Here is a 23,430-nt window from a genome sequence, read left to right as displayed (position 1 = left end):
TAGTTGCAAAACGTGGGGGGCTTCACCCCCCACACCCTCCCTTAATTATATATATATATATATATATATATATATATATATATATTTATATATATTTATTACACACACACACACACACACACACACACACACACACACACACACACACACACACACACATTCCAACTGCAAAATCTCACTGCAGCTGGCAGTGGGAAAACCCCAAATCCAGCTGTGCCTAGATATCTCAAACTCGCTCATCTGCACAGTTCCACCTTTTCAATTTCAGCGTTACAGCACTTCGATGTGCCTTTTTGATCTTCTGGATTTGTCGTTATAAACAAGGTTATGAACACTCAACATTCTAACATGGACTATATATATATAAAAAACACTCTATATATACACACGCACACACTCATATAGCCAAATGGAGAGGGGGATACTGCAGACACACAGATCATATTTTAAATTTCACCTCAAGAGCAGAGCAAAGTGAAGCTGGAAAGGTGAACCTTGACACTTATTTCCAGTAACAAACTGGCTATGAACAGAAACCAGATTACAGCTCTTTGTAATGCAAGGACATTTACTTGTTCAGTGCACTACTAAGTTATAGACGCAAAAAGAAAAAAGGCACAAGACCATATGTTCAATTTCGGTGATGTCAGTGTGGAGGAGTTTGCTAAACACCATGGCCAGGTTGATACAACCACATATACAGTGACCTTTGTCCATAGTCACTGTAACCTTTCCACAGATAATTTTCTGGGTTCAGCAGACAGGACCTGACCTTCACAATACCAAACAGGCAATAAAGCAGAGCAGTAACATACATGGAGTAAACTGAAGTATCCAGGCTTCAGTAAGTATTTATCACTGAGAAAATTAATTTTATACCCAAGGTACACAAGTTGAGTAAAGCAAGAAGATACACATCCTTGCTGAGAAGCAAATTATGTAAACCATACATAGATGATTAAACAAGGAAAATGACAACAGGAAATGCGGAGAACAGCTAAAAGTTTCATTCAATCTTTACAGAAAATGCAGCACTACAAAAATATACGGACACAGTACTGATGTAAGATAGGACGTTTACAGAAACATACTGATATGGTACACAGAATTAAGCAACAATTGTTCTTCTTTTGGCTTTTCCCAGTTAGGGGTCACCACAGCAGAACTCCGGTCCGCTTATGATTGGCAGTAGATTTTTTTTTTATGGTGCCGAGGTGCCAGCCCGACGCTCAACCTTCAACAAAGGCACGCCCATTCATGCATGTCTTTCAAACGCCACCCAGACTTGTCTGCAAAATCTTTGACTATTTGCTTTCAATTATTTACTGCTACAGCACTAAGAAACAAAACACTCTATATATCTAAGTATTTTAAATAAAAAGAAAATGTGACAAAGCACAAAGTTCATAAAAATAAGTCTGAACAATTGTCTATGACAAAAGCGGGAGTTTCTATAAGTACTGAAAAGGTCAACTGAAAACAGTGATTGTTTAGGTCTACTCTATTAAACCTGGGGTGGGGGTGAATTCAGAAATATTCTCAACTCACATGAACAAGACACAGGAACATGCAGAGCATACACTGACCTGGAAGATGCTAATGTAAGCATGGGAAGATACACAAGTGCCAACATAGCCAGAAAGAGGGCAGCAAGGAGTAATGCACATGTCAGTAACAAGAAATGACTGTACGCATTATGCCTAAGAGCTTTACATGAAGTGAAGAACAGAACAAAGGACACTAAATGGTCTGAAATGTACATTGTATACATAGAAGGGGTGGGACAGAAATGCACATCACTTTTAAAGGGGCAGCTGTGTGCATGTCAACATGAAAGGTTCAAAAAATATTCTTAAGTTCCACAGAATGGGTGTACATTTACATGGCCATATTAGAAAAAAAGACATACTCAAAGGAAGCAGTTGTATACATGGCACACACTGAAAGGGCAAATAAAAATGTATTCATTACATTTTGATAACCACGTATGCCACAAACATCTGGATGTCCATTTTCACAGCATGCAATTATTTATTTATTTTATTTAATGTTTGTCTACCGGGACAGTCCAACTGGGACAAAGCCTATTTTCAGCGGAGGCCTGGGGAGAAATGCTCCAGACACGTCTTTGGAATGTGGGGGGAAACTGGAGCACCCAGAGGAAACCCACGTGAATGAGTACATTAAAAGTTCTAGGTTTTATTACCAAACACAGACTAAGGTCACAGTATCAACAGTTTAGTCCTTTTAACTGTAGAATCTTACTTGATATACTTTGTTTTTTTACCCATGTCCTATATCTTCTTTTACCTGGAGTGTTTTTTATTAATTCTTGTTATATTACTATGCTCAGCATACATAATGTAACCTGTTTTGTGTATTATGCTGGATGTACTATTTGTATAACTTGATGTTGGAGCTCTTCTCACCGGGCCTCCGCTGAAAATGGACCTGGTCCAGTCATAATTTCCCAGTTAAAAAATGTAAAATAAATAAATATTTGTCTGACAACAAGTAGTGAACTAAAAATGAAGGGGCACTACTTAAACTGAAGATCTGAGAAATTAGTGAAGAATGAGTGATGTAGTCTGAGAATAGAACTACACCTAAAGGATGCAGGGTTTTGCAAGATTAGAACCAGCCTTTAAAGATCTGCCATAAGTTACAGTTCAGAGCTAGTAAAACACTTTGGTCAAAAGGTTAAAAATAATGCTTCTCTGAAACGGTGTGCATTCTCATCAGTGTCAAGTATGCAGTACCCAGGCCTCTATTTATACTGTTCAATCTCAGCTTATCCACAGTGTTTCTGCATGGAGAACAGCCACTTCAAGTCCTCTACACAAAGGTGGCCCTCTACATATCCAGGTAATTGTAGGCCCACCAGTTTAGTTAGCAAAGCCATGGAATGTTGAGCAAGAAAACTCATTGCGGACATTGGCAACTTGAATGATATATAGCTGTATCAGTTTGGGTTTGTGAAGATCGAGGAACATATTGCAGTTATTGGTTGGCCTTTTTTCGTTTCTCCGTTTTTCATCATGTTTTGTGGTTACTAGTGACGTTTTCGATGGAAGTACAGGACACCCGAGGAGCTTCACAGCAGAGGAACGAACAATCCTTAATAGGTTAACTGACTAGGCTCCTGCAAGCCTTCACAAAACCGGAAGCTAGCACTCAGTGCACGGAGGACTCTATTCCGTGCGCACAACCTACGCATAGCCAACGCAGCAATGCTAGCACACACAACCACAACAATGGAGGAAATATAGGAGTTCTTAATTCGCCTAACGCTGAACAGAGGTCTGGCGAACACAACAGGATGGGACCTAATACAAATGATTTTTTGTTTGACAAATATGCCAATTTCAATATTTCGGACTGGCTAAACAAGAGTTTTGGGTCTGTGGAGCAGCGTAACGAGGGACAGAGGCAGCAGTCACAGGACACTTCATACTCTGACAAATGTAAGCTGCTAAAGAAATTAATGCTTAAACACAAAAACTTAAATTTAGATAACTTGTTTCTGACAAGAGAAAACATGTCCCCCTAAAGGACTCAGACTAAATAAATTCCCAAACGGCACTGTTTTGGGTTCTGTATTTTACAATGATGTTGTGGATATTCTTAACAACTGTGGCTTAGCATTGATTAAGGCCATGATTAACAATAACAATTCACAGATTGTTGAGCTGAGTAGTAAGATTGATAGCCTTAATAAAGAAATTAGCAATGATTTGTTATTTACTATTAGAGAATACAAACAAAATTATTTTAGAGTGCTGAATGATGTTGATAACGCTATAGCCAAAAACCACAAAAGGAAAATGGGTAAACTGGAAAGGGACAACTGGGCTTATGAACACCAGCAGGCCTACCCTATAGGAAACTATACTACTAGTAATTACAAGGGACTCCCCTATGGACATTCTAGAAAAAAGCCCCTACATGTACACCAACATCAATATTACCACAACAATAGACACCACCAGCCAGAACAGTGGGACGAAGAGTTTAGGACAAGTGACGACACAAATACAGTAATGGACAACTACCACAGGGGGAACACAGATAACGGGACGGATGTCCCTTTAGAACTAGAGGGGCCAAGAAGGTCCGAGAGAATACGGAAATTACATCCACATCCAACATATGCACAGGTCTCCAACCAATATGCCCTGAGATAGGAAGGGAACATACCGTTACTAACAATATCATCACTAACAGCAATGGTACCCCTGAAAATACTATCAACAACAATGAGCTGGCCCTCATTAAACACAACAATAATTTTTTAGTTAATGAGACTCTTCTAGCTAACGAACATCTTGTGGGTTTAGATGGTAGGATATTGTACATTCCACCTAACATTTGTACAAATACAAGTCCAACGTCTTCAGACATTTTGTTTAACCTAACTGACAACAATGAAGAATTTAATAATTCTACTCCATTGCAGAATGTCGTAAAAACAGCATTATGGTTAGACAATCTGATAGTGAATTTTTTTTATATACAATTATACTGATATGGATGTTGCAGATAGGCATTTTTCTCTATTTAAAAAGGGATTTACGTTTGTGCCAACTAGAAAATTAGATATGGCAGAATTAATTTTGGACATTAAATTGTTTACCAGAAAACTAAATTTAGAATTTTTGGCTAGTTTAAAAAGTGTTTCTGATGGTAACAATGAGACTACCACAAATAGATACTCAGATGTTTTATCAAGGAGAAGTATATACAACCCCCCCCCCCTACAGAGTGACATTAGTAATTTTGAAAATGTGGTTATTAACGAGGTGAACACCTTGATTCACAATACACATACCTTTGTTAAACCAAATCTTACTATAGAAGAAAAATTGGTTTTGGAAGAAATTAAACAAACATTCTGACATCAGGATCATGAAACCTGACAAAGGGGGATGGGTTGTACTAATGAATAACTGGTTATATACAACAAAAATGATGGAAATTCTAAATGGGCATGGTAGATATACTATTGTTTCCAGAAATGAACTTAACATTGCTTACTACAAGATCGATATGATTATAGAAGACAACTTTACCCAGGGTTTAATTGACGAAAAACTTTACAAATTTTTCAAGGTAGACAAACCATTTCTATCGACTATGTTTGGCATTCCCAAGATCCACAAAAATATAGAAGATCCCTCAATGAGACCTATTGTGACCTCTGAGGGGTATAAAACACAACCACTAGCTATTTATATAGATACAAAGTTAAAACCCTTCTACAAACTTTACACACATATTTTAATTGATTCTTGGGACTTAAAGAAATTAAACCAACTGTCCTTTCAACCTGACTACTCGTTCATGACCACTGATGTGAAAGACCTTTTTTCTGTGATTCCACACGACATTGGACTGGAATGGTTTGAATACATGTTAATTGAATTTAAATTTTTGACCAATAATGAGTTCAGATTGATACTAGAAAATATAGAATTGGTTTTGAAAAACAATTTTATCTATTTCCAAGATGACATTTACAAACAGCTAGACGGTGTGGCAATGGGGGCAGCCTGTGCCCCCATTTTTGCCAACATTGTTATGTTATTTTGGGAACATTTTGTTTTCAATTCTACTTTTCGGGCCAACATAGTTCAATATTACCGCTATTTGGACAATATATTGATAGTGTGGAATGGTACACACGAGGCCCTTAAAGCTTTAGATTATTTTAATAGCTCCACTTCTTTTTTGCAATTTACATATGAATTTAATTCGGATCAAATACACTTTTTGGATTTAACTATTAGGAAGGACTACATTAGAGAAACATTTGTATCCAATGTATACAGAAAAACATGTTTCTCGAACTCTTTATTATTCTAGTAACCACCCGCCATTACAGAAGAAAAATATTGTTAAGGGACAGATGGTTAGGGTGGCCCGGATGACAACCAATTATAGTGATCTGGTTAAAGAATTAGACTACATACAGAAATTATTCTTGGAGAGAGGCTACCCCGAATCCATTATACTTCCCTTAAAACAAGAGGCTGCTATGGGATGGGGTACTAAATATATTCCCCTACTTAATGCTGAAACAAGGACTTGCGACAATAACTTGTTAGATGAACACACAAACTCTGACAACAACATTGTTCCAAATATGGCTTTGGATACACCATTTCTTATTACGACATATAACTCTAATACTAACATAATAAAAAAAGCCATTAATAAAACATGGGACATTTTCAAAAGTATGCCCAAACCTTTGGGGATATTTGACAAACATCTCTGCTACAGCTTTAGAAGGGGACCTAATTTAAAAACTATTTTTGAAAGGAATAAGTATGATATGGATACTACGAAAAAAGGTACCTTCCGATGTGGAAGATGCCCACCGTGTAAATTCATAGCCAACATAGATTTAACATTACCCACTATTCCACTTACCATAAAAGGGAAACAATATTGTACTTTTACACCAATGGAGTAATATATTTGGTTTACTGTTCTTCATGTTGGTCTTATGTGGGCAAGACAGAAAGACACTTACGCCAAAGGATTTATGAACATATGTATGATGTCAACAAGAAAAAGGACACCAACGCTCTTTTTCGCCACACAACAATTTGTAAGGAGGCCAATTTCAAGTTCTGGGTTTTAGAAAAGGTACATAAAAATAACGGGGGGGAGATTGGGAAAACCAGGTTAGTTACAGGTTAGTTACAGGGAACTTATTTGGCAACTAAGGCTGGACTCCAATATACCCCCCGGTTTGAATGACCATGACTTTAAAGCTAAAAGCAAACAAAATTAAATGGAAAATGTACAATTACAAGAAATGATTGTTACACTAAGGCTTTTCTCTTTTTACTGTGAATTTATGTAACCTTAATATACATACCACTACAACAACAGGATATGTTATTATTACTATTATTTCACATTATATATTATACATATATATTACACATTTATACTACAGTGGGCACAAGCTGAATGTTTACCTTTTTGCACAGACATGGTTTTACACATGTTTTTTTACATGCTTTTATATGAGTTTACTACGTGTGTTCTATTTACATGGAACTTATGTTTTTTAATTAAACATTAATTTATTAAACATGAAAAACTGAAAGACATAAAAAAAGTTTAACCATGTACCTTTAAATTTTGGTTCCTAACTTGGTTCTAATTAACTAATTTATTAATTAACTGATGGTGTATATATACGAGTTGTTTTAATGGCAGTGTTATTCTGAGGAAGTTTCCGTATTTTTGGAAATGAAAGTGCTTAATGGAACCACTGCATTTTATTGTTAATAAAATTGGTGTTGGTTACTTCTGGACTGAAGAGTCTACTTGACCTTGTGAAGTATCACCTACCTCTACGCTTGTGGGACAGCCTTCATTGGGCTCTGTACAATGGGGAACATATTGCAGTTACTTGTGAAGATCAGGTCGTGTCTGCTGAACCTTGCAAGCTGTGTGTGAAAAGGTTAGAGAGACTTCAGACAAAGGTCACTCTGTATATGCTGCATATATCAACCTGGCCAAGCTGTTTAAGCACAATCCCCCCCACTGACATTACTGAATAACTAGACATAATGTGAACTACTACACTGTCCACTGGATTGTAACCTAGTGACTATCTCACAGACACCCTGTTGAGAAAGTTTATGGAAATTTCGAGGAACATAAAATTGCAGCTAGTGGGGAGCCAAACGGTTCAGCGCCTGGCATACTCTGTTATGCACTTGGTCTGCAGACATACAAGACGATGCCCAAGGAACATGGTTGACCAAGTCTGCTGGTGAATGCAACCTAACCTGCTTACTTGCTCATTTACAGACACTAAACAGCTTCAGTTAGGGCTGGAGTATGCACACACCTAGTTTCCCAAAACCTGTCCCATCTGTATGCGAGTGCAGAGTAATGATGCTTGACAAAAGCTGCTTCTCCCTCAAATAAGTATATCCTCTTCAGACAGCCATTGTCACAACTGACCTGGTACCTATGTGAACATTTCTGTCTCATTCAATCTTCACATCTCCAAAACAGTGAGAAAGTCATTCAGTTTAGCCTAGTTAATTTCCACTAGAGCTTCAAGATCCAAAGAAGTCATCCTACTACTGCATTCCCCACTTATCGTACCCATCATCGAATACAGTGCTCCTCTAGTTTGCACAAATCCATGCATATCACTTGAATGTAAATATTCCAAAGTTTTCCAAATAAGAAAATAACTTATTTGTACATATATCAAAAAAAATTTTTTTTTATTTATTTCTTGGTGATTATTTTCTTAAGATAATCTAAATATGTTTGATTACTATCAAACTTGTGTACTAATATGTTTTGGAGTGAACTTGGTTATGCTACTTTCTATTTTTGTTACCTATGTAATCCTTAATTGTTTGGTAACTAGAGCTTTTTTCCTCGGGTCTCCACTGAAAACAGGCCAATGGCCCAGCTGGACCAACCCGGTTAACAAATGTCAATAAATAAGAAAATTAAAGGACTTCACTTCTCAAAAAGAGAGTTTATTTTATTATTTATTTAACATTTGTTTGCCAGGATAGTCCGACTAGACAACAATTTCAGCGGAGTCCTGGGAGAAAAAGTCCATAAGTTTACAGAGAGAAGAAAATTTTACAAAAGAGACATTACAGAGTAGGAGCATACAGATTGTAGACTATACAGCCGTTAGTACACAATAAGAAGATATTCCCCCCTTTTGGTTGAAAATACAAGTGTACATAATATACAATGAGTGTAAATAAGAACTTGGTAGAGCACTGGAAGATATTAGAGTTACTAGCTGCCCTAAGGTGACATTTTCCAGCCAAAAAAGATGCAATCCTTTTTGACCTCTTATTTTTGCATATAAACAGTGGCTCCACAAACACCCACACTAGCAGCCAAGATTTACACCAGCAAATAAAATCCCCCAACTCAATACATTTCATATGAGTTAACAGTAAAGATTTAAGTACTACTTGGGTTACCATTAAGGCTAGTCTTGATGACTAGACGGTAGACACATTTACACCAGGATTATCACGCCAACTCAGTTTGGGAGGTGATCACTATTAAGTTCTTGCTATACCTGTCATGCAATTAAGTCCATCATCTTAATGGTATATATAGATAGGGATCTTATGGTCGCTACAATTACTTGCTTAGTATCCGGTGTGCAGTTGTTATATAGTGTTTTTTTTCTTTGAAAGTTCCTGGAATTTTGTTAAGTCTTGATGGCTTTATCCTACAATACTGTTTAAGCATTATCCTACTGTCATGAGATTTTTGACTTCACAATTATCATCACCACTGGAAAACAGGTTTAACTAGCTTATGGTGTGAGAGTAGTACCAAGTCAAGGATGGAAGACATCACTAAATAGCTGCACAGCACATTCAGCAGAGAGTAGAAAACACCATGTGAGTTGTCTGTGTGCAAGGATAAAAGGATTGTGAACCTAACTTGGAAGAAGAAATAATGCTAAGACATGCAAATGCCATCTCCTACTAGACATTTACAGAATAAAGTACCTGGATGACATCCTTTAACAAAATGACCCAGTAAATCAGCTTTTGTGAAAGGGTCATGTTTCCATGCACTCCTCCATTCCAACCAATTCAAGAGAGACCAGAGACTGCACAACCCCACAGAAAAGGGACAGTACACAGTTCAATTAAAAAAAAGACTATTCCCCTCTCCCACAGTTACAGTAAACAATACAATTCAGTTAAAATGGATTAGCCTGAAGGAACAGTCCTTAACACAAGACAGATTTCAAATTTGTGAAAATAAACTGACAAGAATGGTTTGTGGTCCAGGTGACAGATTACGAATAACCCAGGCGATCTGTATTATATTAGAAGTCCTGGTACGGGAGCAGCCAGTGAAGGTAAGGAATGAAGGCCTCTCACCAGTTTACCTTGCCCATGTGCAGGCTGCGGTTTACATGCATTTGGGGGCATACTTGGCAGTGCCAACTCCCTGGTACTAAGAAGCTCCTTGGCTGTGCCTCTGGGTGGGCAGGGTTTCTTGGAAGGAACACCCTTTTGCAGGAACCGCCTCTTGCAGATCAGTCTATTACATACACTCCCTGTATGCCTTGTGGGGTGCATCTTGAGAAACTAAGCAAAAATACACTGAACCACCACTGTGGCTGTCAGAATAATGGCCAGTTACAGTACAGCTTCACCCCTGGTAATGGGGAATGAATGAGTTGATGTCCATGGAGAATACTGATGACTGACAGACAACATGGTGCGAAAGGTTTTGAAAACACTTAATTGCAAGACAGTGCTCGCGGAGTGAAAAACTGCAAAGCAACATTTCAGGTACTGCGTGCGCTTAATATAAGGATATATTTCTGGTAATAAGTTAAAAAAGTAGCAACAAAATTTTCTTATGGACTATAATACAATAGTCAGTGCTTTTCTAAGCACCACGGCTAATCCCACACACAGGTGTGTGCAAAACTGGTTAAAGACAGAAAATTGCAATGCAATGCCTTCTAAACATACAAAATTTTAAAACATTCTGCATTCTGAATGCACTGAAGGATTGTTACATTAATTTCTACCATTTGCCTTGCTTCTTCCCATTTTATTGGCATCACATTTTCACTCACTGCTGTACAGTTTAGATCTGGCAAATTAAACATAATAATACAGGACACAGTAAGAAGCATTTGGCAATGTCATTGTATAAAAATAAAATGCTCCAGGATATGGTAATAGGACAATCATTTTTCAGCCTTACTTGCTTAATTACATTTTATTAATCAGGCAGGACCAATTGGGCAGTTCCTGTTTTCAGTCGAGGTCCAAGGATAAATCTGCACATACACAGACTAAAGCACAGTTACACAACCTAAACTACAAAAAGTAAGGAAATTACTTGAATGGACATCTAAATGAAAAGGACATCTTATAATTTTTGAGGGATGAACAGCAGTTCAAATTACGAGCATTACTATGCAATCAGAATGTAGGTAAACACTGAAAGGGATTACATCTTTGATGAGGGAAGTTAACTCAAAACTAGTAGAATTAATAGAAACTGGCAGGCATTTGTGGTGAAGTTCAAGTTACCAGGCTAAAAGGCAAGGCTGACACTGTACACAGAATTCAGTACATTGTGAAAACAAAGTTAAGTACATTACTGACCATTCCTCTAATTTCTAACAGTGTTGTAAATTAAGTCTTCAAGGAATACTGCAATAAAAATGACTAAGACCAAGGCAAATAAAGCACTAGATTCCTTTGAATCTAAAATGCCTCATCGATTAAATGTAGTCAGTAAAATGTCTGAAAGAATTCCAGAAGAAATTCAGCCTGAACAAGATGTTCTTTAGTTACATCCTTAACCTCAAAGGTAAGGGCCCAGATTTGCGCCGAACATGTAGTTAATGGTGCTACATATATAGAACCTGTAGATACAGCAAACCTGCTGGCTGACAGGTTCAAAGAAAACTTCACTCCCCTATCGCTGCCACCAAAGTATCCCAAACACCTGCCCCCCCCCCGCCTTGCATCTCCATGGGGCAGGTCTTAAAATGCCCTCTCCAAGGCCAAAAACACAGCCTCTATGAGACCAGGCAACATCCTGGGCTGTGTTCTACATGGGTTAAAACAGGAATTAGAATCACCATTGAGCAGACTTTTCAGTCACAGCCTAAACACTGGCTCACTGGCTTCATCCCAGTGGAATGGAAAACAGCTACAGTCATCCCTTTGCACAAAGGGGGTGCATTCACGGACCCCAGGAACCAAGCCTGACCAGCCTTACCTGCAAGGCCATGGATTGAATCATCATGGACCTTATTAACAAAGATATAGGAAATCTCCAAATGCTCGACACCCAACAAGTGTGGCTTTGTCAAGGAGAGATCATGTCTGTTTAGCTTTATCAAGGGGAGCTCATGCCTGTTAAACTTGGTGGACATCTTCAAGACATCACCAAAGCCCTAGACGAGGGCAAATCTGTGCATATGGCCTACCTAGACTTAGCCATGGCCTTTGACATAATCCCCCACTCAGAAATCATTGATAAACTCACCCAGCTGGGTATCAACCCATATATTGTCAGGTGGGTTGCAAATTGGCTCACTGATAGAACTCATTCATTCAAAACAGGGGACTCCACCTCCTCCACCTCCTCCAGCAGACCTGCAACCAGTGGTATTCCACAGGGATCTGTTATTGAACCCCTACTGTTTTGGAATCTACTTCTCTGAAGTACAGGTTAAAAGTAAAGGACTGTGGTTGACAAAGTTTGATGATGACTGCAACCTGGGAGCGATCACTGCAAACTCCTAGCGATGTCAACATCTTGCAAGAAGGTCTTATGCAGACTAATGATTGGTGCCAAAATTATGGTCTTAAACTTAATACAAAAAAAAAAATAATACATCATCATCCCCTTCTGCAAGGGTGACGGTCCTGCAAACTACCACATCAACAGCAATACCCTTAGCACACAGTCAGTGGTGAGAGATCTGCCCACACAGGTTGACAGCAACTTTAACTTCAATAACCATGTCACCACAGTGGTGAGGGCATCTTATATTGCTCATCTCACAAGTAAGGGCGTTGCCTCCAGAAAAAAGAGGTTACAACCCCCTGTACTCTTCCCTCATCAGGCCAGTATAATACAACACTCCCTTTGGTATGTTCCTTTACAAACACCTGCAGCAACTGGTGAGACCACAAAGGTTCCTTAAGAAAAAAATTCACGGTCTTCAAGATCGGTCTTATGGGGACAGACAGAAATCATTGTCAGTTTACTCTGTGCCGTACAGACTGCTCAGATGTGACCAGTGCTTTGCATATAGAGCAATCTCTGACCCAGCTTTAATGGAAATGCTGCACATTCAAAAGTCAAATGGCACATGTGTCACTCACTCAAAGGACCTTGACCTGGTACGTGACATCAACAGAACTTGCCGGAGAGGCAGATTTTTCTCACAGAAGGTTGTTCCACCTTTGGAATAAACTTCCTATTCATGTTAAGCAAAGCCCCTCGCTGGCCCTATTTACGCGGAATCTGGATGATTGGATTGGGTAACCGAAATTCACCCTGGGGGTTCCACCTGTGTCCCTCTTGGACAGGGGTAACAGGTGCTGATTTTAGTGTCTGCTTGAACCAGACACCCTTGGGAACATGGGTTGAACTTGGCAAGGCTTGAAAGGGCCCTGGGGCCATTAGCCTAGTAACCTTGATGGCCAGATACAAAATCAGATCAGCATTAATATTCACAACAGCATGAAATTTTCACACAGTTTATCTCTACAGAATGACTCTGCAGCCCAAGCACAAAATGTGTTTATTAAAATGGACTGTTCCTTTAGTCTTACTATGTTTACAAAAAGAATGCAAAGTACTACAACACAAAATCCCATAGGTTGTCTACCAATTTACAACATTCGCAGGAAAGAAATGAGTGGAAAGATTGCAATTTAAAAATCTAAAAAAAAATGATGAGAATTACAGTCTTTATGACAAAACTGCACATTCAGAACCATGTTCTTGCAGAAATCGAATTACTGGGACATCAGAAAGCATGGAATCTGACAGTAGAGTTCATCACAATGCTTCCAATTAGATTCCCGAGGACAACACAGTGGCTCAGTAGTCAACACCAATTTCTCACAAATCCAGCAGCTAGTGTTCAATCTTGATCTCCTCACTGTCTGATAAGCCTTCTCCAGATATTTTGCCCCCCCACCAAAAAATGCTAGTCAACTGGCAATTCTAAACTTTCCATACACAATACATTTACACTTGCCCTTGTGGGCTGGGTCATGGCTGAAGCTACAAAGGGTCCCCATTTAACACATGAATTTATTTTCCATACTAAAAGTGCTCAGCTTTAAATGGTGTAAAGGTGACATTTCCATGCCTTTCAAATGATGTTCTCCAGCAATAAAGGGAAGTTTCTATTACTTATCACCTATTGTGACAGAAAAAAATCATTCTGCACAATCACAATGCTAATGAAGCCAAATAAAAACTTGATGATTTGAGGGATGTTATTAACGACTCAATAGAAGGGATTTAACGACTCAATAGAAGGGATTTCTCCCTATGTAACAGGGAAACTATTTCCTTAAACATTTTCAGTCAAAATACTGAAATGTTACATATCAATGGATCAGAAACACCAATACATGATATGAAGACAGTATGTGAAAGACAATATGACATTAGAAAAACATCACAAAAGCAGATTTACCAAAAGCAGCACAGTACGATTCACGCCAAATTGTTTTAGTCAACAAAACAAACTGGTACTTCCTGCTCTTACTGCTGTTCCCAGCACAAATCTGCCCCGAGATGCACAGAAATGTGTTGTAAATTTCTGTGGACAAGAATCCTCCATATCCTTGAGGGCTAACAGGTTTTCAAGATGGGTGGTGCCTAAGCCTATTAATGACCTTGCGTTACAAATTACAGGACAGAATTCGAAGAGGTCCAATGTGCAATACAAAAGTGTTAAAGCAGACTTCAAGATGAAGTCAAATAATTGCTGGGTAGTCGCCCATAAACACCATGCTGTTGTTAAGTCTGCTAGGAGTGTACCAATAGGCTCTGGGTGCAAAACTACACTTCTGAAGCAAACAGTTAACACCACTGCTGTGGAGTGCAGTAATAAGATTCGGCATGACGAGGTGTGTCCAATGTACCTTCAATGATGCAGCACACCTCTCAACATATTCACCCCATATCTAAAACATGTATCCACAGCCATCCATGCAGCATCCAAACAGTCTGAAGCCTTGCATTACAGCCTGGCTGCAAGAATTACATTACTTCCATCACCATCTCCACACAACAGCAACTAAAAACACTGAAAAGGACAGCTGCCCCACACAGGGTCAGTGAAGAATTACAGTGGAAATGTGTCCAACGTGGGAGTTACTTGATGTGTTCCTCCAGGGAAGGAATGCATGGCTGAGTCAATGTTGCCCTGAGCTCTGCGACTGTTACATACCTATTACATTTCTTTGATTACCTGCATGCCAGCAGTGTCCCAATACATTCCTACTAGTAAAAGAGCTACAGCTTCGCCAATAAAATGTGTCTAAGGTATGGACAAATTCACAGTAATTCCACAAATGGAATTGCATACAATTGTGAAAGAAAAAAAGGCAGCAATTTATGCCAATTTTAAGTGCTTTTTTTGTAAGTGACAATTCCATCGGCAACCCTCCCACATTTCTAAAAATATCAACTCCAAGAACACAAACAAGGCAGTAAGGGGTACTCGCTCACAAAAGTGAGCTCATTAGTGGCTGCTGGTCTATGTAAAATAACAGTCAATTATTTATTTTTTTGACATCCATGGATATCAAATACAAATATATATTGATATATATATCAATGGCTCACATTGTACAGTCAGAACCAAGTGCATAGTTGCATGGTTAGTGATATGATGGCCTGTGCAACCAGGCCATCTGCAATCAAGCTAAACTTCTCATTAACAGATCAATTACAAAACCTCACGGATACAGAGCAGCAGCCTTGACTTTTCAATGGTTTGGGCACACTGTCAGGAGGGTGAAAAGCAGCAGCTGGTGGTGGTTGTGGCATGTCTCAACTGTCAGGGAGCTTGCCTACCATTGTTGGTCGGACACGCACAAAAATTCAGATGCATCACACAGCATCAATAGATTACCACCATCAGAAAGGAAGAGACAGCAAGCGCTACAGACATCACATCCTGCAAAACATGCATATTACCGAACATCCCAATAATCCACTGATATATTAACTCTGCATTTTGTGTTCACTGATGTTTCAATTTAACTCAGGCAAGAAGCAACTGAGAACCGTCGAACATTCATCTGCCTTCATTACATATGGTTCTGTCAATAAACACCTACTATTCTCAGAGATTGATTTATGTGCCAAGTGTAGTTACGACTAGCCATAACATGTGTTTGCTGTGAACGCTGTCTGCTGTATCAACACACAGTACTATGGCTGAACAGGACACCTGGCTTAAATAAAGTGCACTGGACGCAAAGCATCTACATTTAGTCAGTAACAGTGTTGTAAATGCAGCAACATGACAACAGGCCAATATACAAACCATGAAACTCAAGGTAATAATTCTGGTATCCACAGTGCGTTTTCTTAAACATAAATGGATGATAACACACCCACATTAATTAGCCTATCAGCATAACAGCAGACCCCAAGGTGCTACTGATGTCACTGTACACAAGAAAAAAAAGTGCCTCTGAAACATGTGGGATAAATTACTGAGTTTACTCAAGCAAAAATTAGCTTTTCTCAGATAGTAAAATTCAGAGAGACTTTCTGTTAACACATGCAAACAGAATTTTTATTATTGAAATCAGGGCCCTAACATCAGCAACATAATTCATATGGGTTTGTCATTTTGCCTTATTAAACTTTCTTCTGAATTTCAAACATTGTCTCAGCAAAGACCAAAATGATTACTTTATCATTCAATATAAACCATTTAGATTTAAACTGCTTAATTTTAAATGTAAAAATTTTGTCTATTATTAAAATGATTTTAAAAACATTGTTGATTTATAAACATTTTACATAAAGCAATTCAACTCACAAACCACAACCTTGTAACAGCAAGTATGAATATTGGAACTATTTGAAAAGTGGCTTTACAAATAAATCAATGACATAATACAGCTTACTAATTTTCTTGACACAAAGAAAAAAGTTAAAGGAAATGAATCAAGCTTCTAAAAAAGTAGAGAACACACATCAAATTAGCCTAGTATTTACCTATGAACCTATAAACTATCGGTGTACAGACTATTACAAGCCTAACCAATAATCAGAGATTAGAATCAAACCCTGTACCTTAGATCTGTGAGGTAAAAAATGTGACCATTAAGCCAACCCCAACCCCCTAACTTAAAGATTAGTACTAGACTAGCTGCCCTTGAAGACCATTTTAAGACTAGCCAAGTTCCCTTCAAAGGTGAGAATCAAACTCTGAACCAAGTGTCAGTAAGGAAAACACCTTAATCATTATGCCAAACCCAAGCATTACAAGCTCAGAATCTCACAAGCTCCTTATTACTGATACTCTATGTCATTAAAAACTGAAGCTACCAAACATTTGCATCATTAGAACTCTACATATTAAACACTAAAATAGATGGCAAGTTTGTACTAAAATAGAAGGTCTTTGACAGAATATGGTAGACTCCCTCTTATTTGGTCTTGCTGACCTTAGGCTGGATAAACAAATGGCTGGTTAATCAGGAAATGCATACAAAATAGCATTTATAGGTTATAATCAGCTAAAATAGCAGGATTTGTGTTAGTATAATTTTTTCTAATGAATATGAAGTCTAAAACTCAAATGTCTGTCATTATTTAGCCAGAGAAGGCAGAAGCCTTGCTCTTCTGTTGTCTTTTGTTAGGACTACAGCAGAAATTTGATGACCGGTTAAAGAGAGGCCGGATAAGAGGGAGTCTACTGTAACAAAAAAATATTCATTCTTTCCAAAGGTTAAGCATTGCAGACATTTTCCAATAAAAGAATTTTGATTTTATACAAACCATAGTTATGACCAAGTCAGTTATAGCAACAAAGCTCAAACCATTCAGAATTTTCTGGGCACAGACAAGGTCAACTTGTAATCTGGCCCTCAGTTTGGTTAAATGTATTCACTTACTATATGACTCCATTAATCTAATTTTGTCTTCTTAGAAGACTATCAATTTAAAATAATGGTCCTGAAATGTTTTGGGAAGTTTCTCCAAAACCAACAAAATATGCCGATCTAATATGCCGATCTTGTTATTCATAAAAAAATAAAGCTCATGGACAGGATTCAAAGGAAATCGTACCAGCGCACTAACATAGTATTATTAGGGCTCTCCAGTGAAACTAACAATAAAATGTGATAGACAAGAACCACCCACAATGAGCAAAAGCTCATTAGCATGTCACTGAACTAATGACAGAGTAAAGTAGATGTGCTAGTGCTACCCTTACTAACCTGCACTACAGACAACCATACTCACAAGCGTACAGTCATAGCTTAAAGCATGCCCCCCCCACATACATGCACACATGGCTTCTCAAATTTAGCACTTGCAGTCCTGCTCCTGCCATAAGATGTCAATGGGTGTACACCTTCAAAAGACATGTACTTTTACTGCTTTGCTTCACAAATTGCACAGTACAGCATTTCTTTGAATCACTTTACTATTCTATTCCACTCCTAGTAAAAGTTCAGAGGAATCACACATGGAGGGTTTACATATGTCACACCACCAGACTGCCACTTTTGAGTGCAGCTTTCCCCAGAACTATCACAGTGGTGCACCCAGCCACATCCTTTTTTTGCCCTGTACCACTACAATGCTCTGTGAATTGCTCCTGCAAAATACACTTAGCAATCCTGCTAGACATAAAACTATGTACTGCTGTGTGTGCTCCACTCCAAGGTAATTCTCTAGTACTAAAATATTTAACAGGTTAAATAGGAATGACTGAACTATTCTTTACCTTGTAAATTTCTTAGAAAAAGGTAACCCAAGCAGCTGACAGTGATTATGCAGTATATGCGGCACATCAGGACCTAGTCAAGGTATTTAATACCATCCTCCATGCAAACACCATTAATATACTGGGGGACCTAAACAATCCATATGTAACACTGTGGACTGGAAACTGGATGTTGGCCAGCACACGTTAATTTGAAAGTGCCATCTCAGCAAGAAAAAATGTAACAAGTGAGGTGCCTCAAACCCCAGTGTTAGGATGACTTCTATCTGGCATTTATTTCTTTGACTTACAAGCCAATATCTCAAGCCTCCGATTATCAAAATTAGTTGATGACTGCAAATTAGGGGACATTATTTCACCACCCACTGTTGGGGAGGTACTTCAGGACAGGCCGACTATGCAAACAAGTGGTGCATGGACAATGGCCTCATACTAAATGACAAAAACATGTATTTAGTTCACTTTGATAAAAAAAATCCTCGTTAATCTACAGAAATGACACAAGGTTTAACAATGACATTGTCGTTAGAGATCTAGGCATACTCATGGAGGACTCTCTGCCACACATCAGGTTCTTATGTTCCTAATACACTACTGATCTGTGAAGCCTAGCCTTACATTCCCACAGTAATATTTTGGTCCTTGTGTTTGGACATTTACTTGGTGCCCCTATCCATGAGGGTTACTGGTGGTCAAACAGTAATGAATTTGCTGTTTCCCATTAACTCATTCATCCAAATTACATTACGAGAGAATAACGGTAGTACTTTGCTTTATGTGAAGTGTAAGACTGCACCATAGAAGCGGCATTCTATGGGAAACGTGTCCTATTTAAGTTGTAAGAGGGATTTAGATCCCTTGAGCAACAGTTCACGCTACCATTGGGCAAGTGAATGTGTAATAGGTCAGAAAGAACATGGTATGTTAAGGCTCTATAAGCAAAGCAGAAGTCACCTATTAGCAGCTTGTACCATGTACAAGGAAAAAGCTTCGAGACAGTATGATTTAAGCCCTTGACATTTTTCAGTTAGAAAATGTTGTGGTCTTCACAGCTGTGCAACTATATGGACATGTAAATATTGAAAGAGGCATTACACTACGACTGGCTTAATGAGATAAGAGTACTGTGCAATGATTACATCTTTTGATATGGATGCGAAATCTTCAGATAGAAGTTGCACAAATTAAAGAACTTCCTTTAGAGATGTGGATACGTGGCAATCAAAGAACAGTTCCTTACCAACATCATTCCCAGATTTCTGACAACAGGATCAACTTTCAGGAGACTGTTAATGTGACAGCTACAAGGGAAGTCATGCTTGCTGAAGGACACTATTACACATTCTTGGCACTTCATTTTAGTCCATGGTTTTAACACTAGATATTTGTTTTGGAAAGGCCTTCTTATAGGATCATTGGTGTCCTCTGGGGAGTTAATGAAGACAGCAACTTTACAGTCACCTGCAAACTTGGTGAGCCATAAACTCTTGATATTTACTTCAACTTCCAAGAAGCACATGTCCCAGGGACTGAACCCTGGGGTATACACCACTAGTGACAGGTCTTCTGGAGGATGTAGAACCACCCTAAAGTTAGTGGGTTCCATTTGTAAGCCAATTAGCTACCAAGGAGTTACATACGTATCTATATTTAGTTGAGAGTTTATCTACGATACTAGGGTGTGGCATGATGTTACAGCGTTTGCAATGTCTAGATAATGTGGCATATACTGCACTGCTGTCATCCATTTCTTCACTAACCTCCTTGAAAAGGACAACTCGTTAAGTAGGCAGCATCTGCCCTTGACAAATCTGAGCTAACATGGATAAAATGTTTGTAGATTACCTTCCTTATTTATTAAATTCCATAATCATTTTCATAGCCTTACAGATGAGGCCAATCAAAACTTATGGGTCTACATTTACATGGGGCCATTTAACTCATTCCCTCCAGCAGAGCTCTTTTGAGTTTGTACCTTTAACTCCTAGTGGGAGTGGCTAGAGCCTTTAGAAAATGAAGTTATCTCCTTACAGTTCCAACAAATTCTCATTGACATAGGTCAGATATCAATACAACTGTGTTTGCCATCATGTATGCTTCAGGATAAAATATTCAAACGCCTTGTATGTAGCATGGTTTTGGAAGTATTAAGGCAAATATGAACAAGCAATATTTGACGCCTAGAAGAGCAAGTAGGAGGTAACTGCAGATGCGGCTGGAGGCATCACTCGGATGTAATGAATTAAATCCCATCTTTGTGCAAGAGGATGACTGTTGTTCTCCTCCATTCATCTGGCACAAAGCCTGTTTCAAGGCGGATACTGAACAACCTCTGTTGGGGGTCCAACAAGTCCTGTTTCTGGATGGCCAGTAGGCAGTCCAGTATATTCTTCAGTACCGTAGTAGTAATGCCCTTGACCTTGGATAGTGCCTTGAGAATATATTCTTGGGATATTGGGCGGGTTGAAGATATGGGCACATGCACTTGAAATATAGGAGGGAAGAGGGAGAAAGGTCTGAGCTAAACTTGTCTGCCAGTAGATTGGTTATACTATGCCCTCTGGATCTGAATATATAAATGTCATATACTATTAAATCTGTACAGTGCTGGAAACTGTCCTTGGTCCCCTCCTTTTTAATATTTGTATAAAAAACCTTCATCTCTCATCCTCTCAAAGCTCCTTAATTGAATACGCTGACGACTCAGCTATTATAGACTTCCTCAGACAATGTACATTATATAAATGACTCAGGAAACCTTCACTTCCTTTGATGACCTGGCTCATTAATGCACAACTGCTACCTGCCCCGCCCCCCCAAAAAAAAATCTACACTGCTCCTTCTCACCTCCAAATCATTCTCTAATTCAAGATTATTTCCCAAAATAATACAGAAACTGACGTAGTTCCATATACTAAACTATTACAATAGTACATGAATACTTCACATTTCAGCTTCACATCAAAAAATGTTAAAAAACACAAGAAACTAGGGATGCATCATGCTTAATAGGCACAAACACTTTTTAAACACACAAAATCCTGTTACATTCACTTCTATATGGTGCCCCTATACTTACCAACATACATACCACACTAAATGCTAAGCTACAACCATGGTACAATAAAATTGCTAAATTTGAAATTCTCAATGCACTATCATTGCACAGCTGTGAACTCTCAACTTGCTTTTGTTCCCATATCACCTCATCGACCTTCAACTTATTACTCCACACAACATAATCCATAAACCTGCAACCTGTCCTTAACTCCATACTCCACACAGGCATTCCAAGAAGGCCTCTCCAACCTGAGACAAACACCACCCCTCCTTGCACAAACCAAAAAAAAAAAAAAAAAAAAATCAGGTGGACACAGATTATACTCCTACTCTACTCTATGACTAAAACCTAGAACTCCCTACCCCTAACAATCACAGCAAATCCTAACTTCTCAAATAACCCTTTTAAGTTTTATTTGAAGTTACCTAAATCTTAGCTCTGTTCCTGCTCTAATCCCAATTAACTTCTTTAGCTAAAGCCTAATCCGGGCTGATTTCTTTTAGCACTCTCACAATAATCCTCCACCCACCTTTTCTGCTCTGTAAACTACTTCCCCACTACCCATCACTATTATTATTTTTCTTACTACCACTATACCTACTACTTTTTCCAAGTACTAGGGAAGCAACATCTACTACCCCTTTCATATACTACTAATACTTAACATACAACCTCCTATTTACCTTGGTCTCATTACCTACTTTAAAATCCTTAAACAAACCTTATTCTCGACTATTTTCATTTTTGATCACTAAATGTTTAGATCTTTTTTACTATAGACTGTAGAACGTAAACACCAATTACTGTATTTTCTGTTTATTTATTCAATGCAATCCGTTATTTACTATTTTACTCGTAAAGTTACTTTTTGAGGGTTTCCCCATAGGCGTCCGCTGAAAATGAGTACCTCTGGCCAGTCATACGTTCACGATAATCAAGGGTCAATAAATACATAGATACTGCTGTAGTTAAAAAACTCGAACCCGAACTTTATTACCAGTATTATACCAAACACATTTAACAGTCCACTTTGTACAACACAAGTTATTTGGCTAGCTTCAGAAATACAGCTGCCGACTTTGTTGCTCAAGAAACAGGGATAAAAAAAAGGGGACAAAGGACTAAAACCAAGAAAAAAATAAACATTATTCCTATTTAAGTTAACAGAACTGTACGTTTTGTACCGGATGTCTGACATTACTTATAAAATATAATCCTCAGACGTATACCAGCAAAATATAAATGTTACGAGGGACAAGGCAAACATGAGAGACTGCTGAGAGGTTATGTCAGAAAACATAAGAACGCAGAAGCGCAATGCAATGATGAAACGCATCGCTTCCTCCTAAAAGACAAAACATAACTGCACATACAGACCGAATGGGGTAATCATTACCTGGCATAAGTGAGGCGCTCAGCCTTCTTACCCACAGATACCCACATAGCCCTAATAAAACCACTCATCTTGCACAAGATACCCACAACCTTGCCAGTTGTCAAACTTCCTTCCTCCCTCAAGTAAAAAAACACGGTCCAATGCGCCTACAGTTTGCTTATCGATGTAAACCAATCAGAGTACGCGTCTGTTTCATCTGGTACGCAAAGCATCATAGGAAATTCCGGTATTGAATACTGTAGTTTTTATAATGTGATAATGGGTTAGGTTTTACTCATAGCTCTTGAGTGTACTTCATTACGAGGAACGTATCGTTTGGGGTCTTAAAAAGTGCATGTCCCTCAAAGTTCCACATTGAAAGAGTCTGTCACACATTCAGTGTTAGGAATTTTTTTAACTGCTAGCCATGAGTAAATAGATGTGAATCATAATTAATTCATTAAAATATATTTTTAT

At 38.4% G+C, this 23,430-nt stretch overlaps 1 protein-coding gene across 1 annotated transcript in view; it reads right to left on the bottom strand.

Moving 5' to 3' along the window:
• MRPL34 (mitochondrial ribosomal protein L34) overlaps positions 1 to 23,149 on the bottom strand; it is a 25,225-nt gene extending 2,076 nt beyond the window's left edge. Inside the window, exon 1 of the mRNA XM_044090657.1 lies at positions 22,975 to 23,149. Coding sequence (XP_043946592.1) covers positions 22,975 to 23,042 — 68 coding nt within the window. The 5' untranslated portion in view covers positions 23,043 to 23,149. The remainder of the gene's footprint in view (positions 1 to 22,974) is intronic.
• Between the last annotated feature and the right edge of the window lie 281 nt (positions 23,150 to 23,430).

The sequence above is a fragment of the Protopterus annectens genome, chromosome 13.part0, assembly GCF_019279795.1.
Source record: "Protopterus annectens isolate FY-2018-M chromosome 13.part0, PAN1.0, whole genome shotgun sequence".
In the NCBI taxonomy this organism is placed as follows: Eukaryota; Metazoa; Chordata; order Ceratodontiformes; family Protopteridae; genus Protopterus; species Protopterus annectens.
The sequence above is the reverse complement of the archived record's forward strand: the minus strand, read 5'-3'. Positions and strand labels throughout refer to the sequence as shown.